This window comes from Geospiza fortis, unplaced genomic scaffold (genome assembly GCF_000277835.1).
Source record: "Geospiza fortis unplaced genomic scaffold, GeoFor_1.0 scaffold590, whole genome shotgun sequence".
Taxonomy (NCBI): Eukaryota; Metazoa; Chordata; class Aves; order Passeriformes; family Thraupidae; genus Geospiza; species Geospiza fortis.
Genome location: NW_005054402.1, coordinates 41,289 through 51,451, shown reverse-complemented (window position 1 = coordinate 51,451; position 10,163 = coordinate 41,289). Strand labels below are relative to the sequence as shown.

Here is a 10,163-nt window from a genome sequence, read left to right as displayed (position 1 = left end):
CCTCCTTCCCGACAGCGGGATGGGGAAGGGAGGCTGCTGTCTCTGCTGCTCCTTCTTCCTCAAGAGGAGGATGCCTCACACTCCGCCCCTGCTCCAGCGTGGGGTTCCTCCCACGGGAGAAGTCCTCCTTCTCCAAGAAGCTCTTCATGCACTGAAGAGCTCAGCCTGGGTCCCTTTCACAGGGTCAGGAATAGGCAGCTCCAGCGCGGGCTCCTCTCTCTGCACATGTCCTGCCAGGACCCTGCTCCAGCACAGGCTCCCTGTGGGGCCACAGCCCCCCTTCGGGCATGCCTCTGCTCCAGGGCGGGCTCCTCCATGGGCTGCAGGTGGACCTCTGCTTCCCTGTAGCCCCCCCCTACCAAAACAGTGCCACACAAAGCCAGTACAGAGCCAGTACAGGGATCTAAACGCAGGAAGGTGAAAGGATGGGGGAAATCGGCTGCTGGTTGTCCAGGGTTTTTATACTTCAAGGGGAGCACTGAGCTCGGAACCCAACAGGCAAACCACTCCTGCTGTCACCCCTGTCCCACACTGGATCCCATTGACACCACTGGAATTGACAGCACTGGAATTGTGAACCAAAACCTGCTGCTGCCCTCAGAGGACATTTTCCATGACATCCTACCTTTCCATTGCCCTGGGCTTCCCTCCAGGCAGCCGTACTCCTTTGGAGCATTCACACACAGTGACAGCTCCCTCCCTGCGCTCAGCTTGTCCATCCTGTGCCTCTGGGACAGACCCAACGCCAGAGGCAGGAGAGTCAGACATGGTGATCCTGGTGTCTACTGCAGGATGTTGCTGTGGATACCACACAGGGAGCAATTCTCTGTCCCAGCATCTCCTGGGTGTCTGTGTCACCTCCAGCCCTGCCCTGCCTCATGGCCGGGATCCATGGGGACAGCACAGGCCAAGCCCATGCTCTGAAGTCTGGGAATGGAGTGTCCGGGATGTTTGTGTCTCTGGCTGCAACCTTTGCTATCTTCAGAGAACTTTTGGGAGGAGGGGAAAGATCTTCAGCTCTGCAAAGCACACCAGATGTAATTAGTCTTTGTAATTATTAACTCCTAAGGCTTGGCCAGCAGCAACAGAGGGTCCTCGGATTAGAAAGGTAGAAGTGCTTCCAGGAACCAACAAAGGCAGGGAGGATGAGAACTGATAGTGCTGACAGGAAACTTTGAGAGGGATGTGCTGAATCACAGCCACTTGAAAAAGTAACTTGTCATAAGGGGGAGAGTAGAATGTGCTCCCTTCTTCCCAGAAGAGAAGCAGGAAAGGAAAAAGGGGAAAGTGGAAATAAAAGAAAGGGAAATGATGGGGAAGGAAAGGGGAGAAGAAAAAGAAGAAAGCCAGACAGCAGCTGGGAAGGGAAGGAAGAACAGGCATTATCTTTGAGTTTGGAAAGCAGAATCTGACTTGCTGACACCCCTTACCCAGCAAACTCAAACCAGATGGTATTGCCAGGGAAAGGAGAACAAATGGCCTGAAACTCCAGGCTCCATCCAGCCCCTCCTGGCTGGCTCCTTGGCTGTGCCACATGTCTGCTCAGCTGGCTGCAAGGGCTGCAGCAAGGCTCCTCTGGGGTCTCTGATTTCCAGCACCAGCATGTTTGATCCTCCCTTTGGCACCTAATCCCCACCTAAGGCAAGAGACAAGGGTCCTCACTGAAGACCCTTCCCTCATTTTCATGCTGCATGCACTGAACTGTGCACATCAGAGGCAAAGTGAGAGATTTGTCACCATCCAAGCCCCTAAAAGCAAAATGCAAAGGGTCAGATGGAGCTTGGCACAGGGACAGGTACCCCCAGCTCCCAGGGCAGCAAGAATTAGTGAGGAATTCTGCAGCATAAGGGGAACAAGCCTGGGGGTGCTCATAAAAGCACTGCAGGATCACTGCATCCAACATTTCTGGCCAGCTCAAACCTCTGAGTAAATCCTGTCCATGAAAAACAGCATCTCCCCAGACACTTCCCACTTCATTTTTTTTAAAAATTACATCAGATTTCAAGGAAGAATGTAGTTTGCAGAGACACCTCTGATGCCAGCTGCCTCTGTGTCTATCCCAGCACTGAAACTGGAGAAGGGAAAGGGATTTCACCAAGCTTTGGGACCCGCTGTCCCTAAATGCACTTACTGTTCTCTGGGAGAGAGCAAGGAGGGCACTGTGCCTTTCCCAGCCAGCTGCTGCTAACTCAGCGTTGAGAGCAGCCCTTTGGCATTCCCAAAGCAGGGATTAAACTCCCAGAACAGCAATTCAATCTCTACATCTTTAGCATGGAGAAAATGAGGATGATTCCAGGGCTCTGAAGCTGAGGATGGATGTCAGCACCTCTTTGCCTCCTGCTCTGCTGAGCCAGGCAGGCTTTCAGACCATCCTCCTCCTCAGGATCTGAGGCCACAGGAGATCTGGAAAAAGATCCAAGCAGCTCTGCCATGCTGGTAGCCCCTCAGTTATTTACTTTAATATTAAATTCCACACATATTTCCTACTGTCTCTGCAGCAGCTGTGGAGCACACGAGCTGCCAGCAGAGCTGCTCTCAGAGGAGGGCAGCAGAGGCCCCCAGATGCCAGCACATCCCTCCACAAACAGCAGGACACTCAGGGGGTTATTGTTCCATGCCTCCAGGAGCAGCCAAACTGCTCCCAACAGCTGCAGCAAATGTCTCACCTGAAGCATTTTGGTCTCCCCGCGGTGTGTGGGGATGAGGGTTCAGGCACTAAAACCCTCAAGATCTATCTCAGCCTGCCTGTTCAGCAGTTCCAGCCCGGGAAGTGGATGGACCACATTCCCTTCAGAGAGGGTCCCCCTGCTCTCATGTCCCTTCACAGAGCACTGATGCCATGTTTTAAACCATGCTCTCCCTGCCACTGGCAGCAATTCCCAGACTGTACCAGAAATCCCACATCAGGCAGATGCCAGGCAGCACCTGCTCCAGAGGAGCAGTGAAACAATCCACCCCCCTTGTCAAGGATCAGTCACAGGAAAGAGAAAACTACAGCTGGGACAAACTGATCCCAACTACTGATGTTAACTGTCAAAGACAAAGCACAAAGCACAGGAGAAAGTTGGTTATTACAGGAGCCTGGGTCTCCCGCTGCTCTTACCTGCAAGGATCAGACCTGCGCTCCCTCTCCAGTGTCCCACAGCTGCCTAAACGATGGAAGACCAGTTCATTAAAAGATTTTGATTAAGAGCCTCATGGAAGGGGACTGTCCTTAAGACCTGAGCAGAAGCACTGAGGAGGTGGTAGAAGGGAAGGACAGTCACAATTGGGAAGGAGCAGAAAAGGGAGTAAGAACCCTGGGAAGACAGAGGGAAGGAGTTCCCTGGCTTGGTGGAAGTTTGAGGGCAAGGCAAGGACCAATGTTTCCCAGGATGTCATGCAAGGAAGCACAGTGACAGCTCTCAAGCACTGCTGGAAAAGCAAGACCAAAAGAAAGCAAACACATGGAAAGTGTCTTAGAGAACAAGTGGCAGAGTGGAAACCCCCAGCATCCAAACCACAGCTAGAAGAGGTGGCAAACTCATCCAGGGACAGTGAGGGATGATGGGGAAACATCCTGTGAGAGCCAGGCAGAGCATGGATGTTTCACTGACCTAGGGAAGAGAGGGCAGCCCCCAAGCACACCATGTTTTACAGACTTGGTGGAAAATTCCAGCCCTGCATAATCTCCTGGGGTTCCTGTAAGATTGTGACACAAAGAGAGGGACCAAACAGGAAAGAATTAGAGGAAAAATGCCTCTCTTCTGGCAGCCACCATGCCTGTGCCAGGAGTTAGCAGCAGCAGAGCAGCCAGCCCTGCCTCCCCCTCCTCCGGCCGCCTCTATAAACACACAGGGCTTACTCAGAAGATTAGGAGGGAACAGGGCAAAAGACAACAGAGTCTCTTTTGTAATGAGGAGGGATTACGGCATCAAGTGACCGGCTGCAGCTCCCAAGTGGGTCTCAGGCTCCTTAGCACACCGTGTGGGGCAGGTCCAATCCCCCTATGAGCCAAGAGGGCACGAGGATGCGGGCGGTGGCCCGGGCCACAAAGGACCCAGCAGGGACACGTGCAGGACCAAACCTCCCCAGCCTCCAGCACGGCTCAGGAGCCCATGACTGTGAGTTCTGGGATCTGCTCTGGCTCCATCCCTCTGCTCTTTCTGCTCGTTGTCCGTCTGCAATACCTGCTAGGGTCTGTTTGTGGTGGGGGATGCACCTGATGTCCCAGATTCTTGCTTGCTCCCACAACTGAATTCCAGGTCAGTTGACTTCCAGGTGTGTTGGTTAGTCCAGAGGGATGAGCAGGAGATGCAGGCAGTGGCAGGCAGCAGCTCCCTGGGTGGGCTCTTCCAGCCCATCCCGACTCCGGTGTGCCAGTGAGCCACCTCCCACCACAGACCTCAGCCACTAATGGAACGTGCCAGCTGCCCAGTGACATCCCAGGGCAGCCCAGCACAGGCTGGCAGGTGGGCAGGGAGGCACCTTACCCATTCAGGGCTGGAGGGAAAAGCACTGGGAAAAGCCCCATACCCCACACAGGAGCAGAACAGAGTAGAGGTGGGCGACATCCATTATTTACATGGCCAAGAGCTGGAGTTTTCCTTCTTTGGTAAAAAAAGGGAATCTGAATTTGAATTACGCAACGAAGAATCTCCCTGAATGATTTCGAGCCCTAAAGCCCAGAGAAGAGACGCAGCTTTGTGTAAGGGGCCCCAAAAATATATGGGGTTTTGGGCAGGCTTTTCTCTTCTGGGCAGCTTGTGGGTTCAACCTGTGGGGCAGTTAAAACCTACTCTTCCAAGTCTTGTACCCAGAAATCCAAATGGAATGGACACAAGGATTTACTGAAAGGGGCATTTGTACAGCAGGGGACAGGGACAGCTCTGCCCCTCTGTATCACCCTTAAGAGGGGCCTCAGGGACCTAAGTTATGACAGGGAAACTCAAAGGAGGAGCAGCACCAAAAAGCCAAGCCCAGGACAAAGATGTTGCCCAAAAATTCAGACTTTGCTGGTTTTCTTCACAGCAGCAGCTCACTGGGACCTGAGTTGTCACCACCTAAATGTAAATCTTTCACTGGGATGCTTAAATGAGAAACAAATGAGGAACGTGGGCCCAAACTTACCTGCCTTCAGCTGCTTCAGGGTGTGACCTGTCCCTTGAAGTGCTTCTTCATCCCCATCATTCAGGGAAGAGCCCAAGGCCCCATAATCATTAACATTATTACCTCTGTTAAATAGCAATGCCTGGTGACATGTTAGGATTCAGAAATACCAATAGTTCACACTGGATAATTATTTCTAACCCAAGAAATCATTCACCAATCTGCCTGGCATGGATAACACTGGTGTCTTGTTGTTTGTTGGGGTGTTTTTAAAATAAATTCAGCTTTATGCAACTATGAGTCTGATTATTAATTGATTATAAAGAATTATTTATGCAAGTTAGACTAGAAGTGAAATGGGGATGCTGCATGTCTGGGGAGCACTTCAGGAGCCTGAATGCCTATTTTTCAGCCACTGTGATTTATTATGCAACATATGGTTCAAGGAGAGGGGAGGTGGAGCTGCTGGAATTTGGGCCCTATGAGCCTGGCTGAACTCCACCCCATAGATCTCCAACAGGGAAGGCTGCTCTGCCTACATGACTAGGACCAGCAGAGTGCAGATAGCTATCCTTGCTGGGATACCTTCATCTGGATCAGTCCCAAGAAATTTTTCTGGGGGTTTTCCTTTCCTTTGGGTTGGGTTTTTTTTTTTTTTCCAGCAGTATTTCAGGAAGATGCTTCCCAGCAAGCAAGTTTACAGAAACATATTTGGAACAAAAACTATATTAAGAAAATTACTGGGTTAAGCATAAACTTTGCAGTTTGTGACCCTGAGATTAATCTTACTACAAGTGTTCGGTGGAAGGGAAGCACATGAGCTTTGGCCTCTTCAGCCAACCAGCCCCACTTGAATGCTGACAAAAATTAAATGCTGAAAACAAAGGGATCCACCAGAAAATACATCCTTGGTCACTATAACCAGCTCAAGGACAGAGAAGGATGGGAAACTCATCAAATTAATTGCCTGCTGTCAATTTCCTCCTGGTTTTCTGTGCTGCTGCCTACATCTTACCCGGCTTTTGCTCTCAGCTCATTCTGTTTTTTTCCTTCCTTTCCATCTTGCTTGGTGGGAAACATGGGATGTCCCTGTGTCTCCTCCTGGCTCAAGCTCCAAGCCCTGCTTGTCGTGTGCTTGCACAGGAGTTGTGATGACAGTGACCTACACCAACCGCGTGGCTGATGCCCGCCTGGGCACCTTCTCCCAGCTCCTGCTCCAATGGAAGGGCAGCATCTACAAACTGCTCTACTCCGAGTTCCTGATCTTCATCTCGCTCTACTTCACCATCAGCCTTGTCTACAGGTGAGCAACTTCACACCCACAGCCTGGCCTGGGGCAGGACACGGGAGAAACACAGGATTGGGACAAGGATCCTGCTGGGCAGGCACTTGCCAGACTCTGTTCACAGGAGGCAAGGGGAGGGGGAAAGGAGAGGGAGAACTGCTTCTGTTTGTCCCTTTTAGGCTGATCCTGAGCGAGAGCCAAAGGCTGATGTTCGAGAAGCTGGCGCTGTACTGCAACAGCTACGCCGAGCTAATCCCCGTGTCCTTCGTGCTGGGTAAGGAGCTGTCTGGAATCCAGCAGGGAGGGGAATGGGACAGCATTTCTTCTCCTTGGGTTGGCAGAGCTCTGCTGGCAGAGCAGGTCCCTCCCTCTGCCTTTGTAAAACTCCTCAGGTGGGATATATGCTTTACTGTCACAGCTCTGAGTGTCCCCAGCACAGGAAAGCAAGCTCCAAGTGGCACCAGATATGCCCAGGGAACCTGTGGCTGCCTCACCCCTGGAAGTTTTCAAGGCCACACTGGGTGGAGCTCTCTAAGCAACCTAGCCTAGTGGAAGATGTCCCTGTACAGAGCAGGGGTTTGGAATGAGATCATCTTTAAGGTTGCTTCATAGAATCAGAACAGTTTAAGTTGGAAGGGAAGTATGAAATCCAGCCTCCTTTTAGCATGGAGGACTGAATTCCCCTCCAGACATTCCTGCACCCATCCCTGTGTGAGCAGAAGAGAAGGAGATCAGACAGAGTGGGAGGAAGAAGCTCTTTTCAGATGCCTGACTCTCAGCTCCCCTCTAGGTTTCTATGTGGCCCTGGTGGTGTCCCGCTGGTGGGCCCAGTATGAGAGCATCCCATGGCCAGACCGGATCATGAACCTGGTGTCCTGCAACGTGGATGGGGAGGATGAGTACGGGAGGCTCCTGCGCCGCACCCTGATGCGCTACAGCAACCTGGTCAGCGTGCTGATCCTGCGCTCCGTCAGCACCGCCGTCTACAAGCGCTTCCCCAGCATGGAGCACGTCGTGAGGGCAGGTCAGCACCGCTCCTTGCTGCTCCTCCAGGGGCAGGGGACCCTGGGAAAGCTTTGGAGTGGTGCTGATCCCTCAGGGAAGGTGGGAATTCAAGCCCCAAGTCTCCAAGCTTAACTGCTGGGCACGCTGCATCTTCCTGGGAGATGTTTTCCTCAAGGTGCAGAAGAGTTCCCAGTCTGCCCACATTGTCTGGGTTCCCTTGGCAATCCAGAGAGAGGCTATTGTTGGCCTCCTAAAAAGAAAAGGCACTTCAGGGACACAAATTATCCCATTCTCAACAAGTATCTATGGACACCAGGCAGCTGCACCCTCAGCAGTGCTTTATCTCCCTGATGGTTTTTATCTGATGTGCTGCAGACAACCAAAGTGAAATCCCATTATCTCACCTCCATGACTCAATGTTTTAACAAGGAGACTTGTCCTTCTGCATGTCTCCCCAAATTCCAAGTCTTTACTGAGATTTTTAGGGAGAGCAGAGGCATCCACCTGAGATTCAGAGGTCTTCATTCCAGACCAGATCAGTTCCTTCTGCCCTCTATGTCCATCCCTCTCCCAGCTGCTCTTTCCCATCCAGGTCTCATGACACCGGAAGAGCACAAGAAGTTCGAGAGTTTGAATTCCCCTCACAACAAGTTTTGGATCCCGTGCGTGTGGTTCTCCAACCTGGCTGTGAAGGCGAGGAATGATGGGAGGATCCGGGACAGCGTGCTGCTCCAAGGCATCCTGAATGTGAGTGACAGGGGACAGGCAGGGCTTTGAGATCCTGGGGAATGGGAGGCACTTGTGAAACAAGTCCTTGACACATTCCAGCACAGCCAGTGCAGGTTTCTAGGATCCAGATGGAAAGCCACAAGGAAGAATGTATCTGGAAGTCTAGGGGACGTCAAAAACATCCTCAACAACTGAGGTCCTGTAGAAAACATTGCTGTTAAAAACTCTTAGATAGTTTTGGGCAACAGGCCATGCTCCACAGGCAAGACCTGGCAACAATCCCTGCCCAGCTGCACAGAAAAAGGCTCTGGAGCAGCTCATCCTTCTTGGTATTCATGTGCAGAGAAAGTCACGTGGTTTCTGTTGCCTGGAGCAGGATTCATCTCCCCAGAGAGAGAGAAACCTCCCTGTGGGATATTTATCTATAGACAGGAGAGATATATGGATACTCCTGAGGGTATTCTTGGCCTCACCTGTTGGCTGCTCATTTTGGGAGGAGCAACTCTGCTGTGAAGTGAGCTAGGAAGGGATCTTGGGCTTAGGGGGAGACATCCAGGCAGCAGGGAACTCCTCCAAAGCTGAGACTGAGCCCCTCTTCCAGAGAAGGTATAAGCAGAAAGGAAAGGGCTGGAGCAATGGAGGACAGGGGTGCTGGAGAGGCTCTGCAAGGAGATGGGAAGTTATCCTGACATGCCATTCCCTTTTCCCTGCTGCAGGAGCTCAACACCTTGCGCAGCCAGTGTGGGAAACTGTATGGATACGACTGGATCAGCATCCCCCTGGTCTACACCCAGGTGAGAAGGGAATCCCCACACCCATTGCTCCACCACTGCCCGTGCACATCCCCACTTACACCCACACCTGGAATTATTTGGGTTGGAAGGGACCATAAAACTCACCCAGGTACACCTTCCACTATCCCAGGTTGCTCCAAGCCCTGCCCAGCCTGACCTTGGGCACTTCCAGGGCTGGGGCAGCCACAGCTTCTCTGGAAAACCTATGCCAGGGACTCACACCTTCTTAGTAAAGAATTCCTTCCTCATATCGAATCTAAACCCGCCCTCTATCAGTTTAAAACCATTGTTCCTTGTGCTGTCACTATCTGCCTGTGTAAAAAGTCCCTCTCCTTCCTTTCCATAAGCTCCTTTGAGGTACTGGAAGGCCACAGCCTCCCCAAAACCTTATCTCCAGGCTGAACAGCCCCAGCTCTCTCAGCCTATCTTTGTAGAAGTGCTTCATAACTGACCCACCAAGAAAAATGCAGGTTATTCTTGAATCCCTCACCCCTACCTGCTCTCTTCCATTGGTACCTCAGCCCACACCCAGCCCAGCCTCCTTTGCCTTACTCAGACACATCCACCTCTCCAGAAATAACCTCTATCCAGGGCTAACAAATCCCCAGAGACCCATGGAAAACACAGGAACACACAGACACACTCCCTGCACCACCTTGCAGGGATCACACCCTGGGCAAGATCCCAGAAGGTTGTGCCAGGCATGTACTCAGCTGTTTATCAGCCCAGGCAGACACTTTGGCACCACCTTGCTCCTTTGTCTCCTACAATCCAGCTGCTCAGATAACAGGGATGCCCTTCACCATGAAACAGGAGCTGTGGCTGCTGCTCTGGCAGTGCCAGAGGTTAATGGGGAACATGTAAAGTGTATTCCTGTTTTGAGCCCACTTTTTTATATCAAGGGACCACGTGAGAGTCTTGGTTACTTTTAACTTGAAAAGGGGAAGTTTCCAGTCCTGTGGTGACAGGGAAAAGCACAAAGCTCAGCATTGCCCGAAATCTAGGCAGGCAAATATTAATAAAAGCTCAGCATGAGGAGAAGGAAGGAAGGAGCAAATAGCAATGCCAGGGTTCCCTTCCTGGACTTGGAAGCAGCCTGCCAGCATAGACTGAGCCATGAGACAGCTTCCAGCCCACTCAGGATGTCATGTGCTTGCTGCTGCCACTGGCCTGTGACACCTTCACAGATACCGTTCCAGGGACAGCACACAGTGTAGGTAAAAGCTGCAGGGAAAAGGGAATGTCTGTAGCTTTCTGTAGGG

At 51.8% G+C, this 10,163-nt stretch overlaps 1 protein-coding gene across 1 annotated transcript in view; it reads left to right on the top strand.

The window, feature by feature from the left end:
• The first annotated feature begins 6,239 nt into the window (after nucleotides 1-6,239).
• The window catches only part of LOC102031342 (bestrophin-1), a 7,042-nt gene continuing 3,118 nt past the window's right edge, over nucleotides 6,240-10,163 (top strand). The window contains exons 1-5 of the mRNA XM_005426128.1: nucleotides 6,240-6,391; nucleotides 6,553-6,647; nucleotides 7,164-7,397; nucleotides 7,971-8,125; nucleotides 8,824-8,901. Of these exons, the coding sequence (XP_005426185.1) occupies nucleotides 6,240-6,391; nucleotides 6,553-6,647; nucleotides 7,164-7,397; nucleotides 7,971-8,125; nucleotides 8,824-8,901 (714 nt within the window). The remainder of the gene's footprint in view (nucleotides 6,392-6,552; nucleotides 6,648-7,163; nucleotides 7,398-7,970; nucleotides 8,126-8,823; nucleotides 8,902-10,163) is intronic.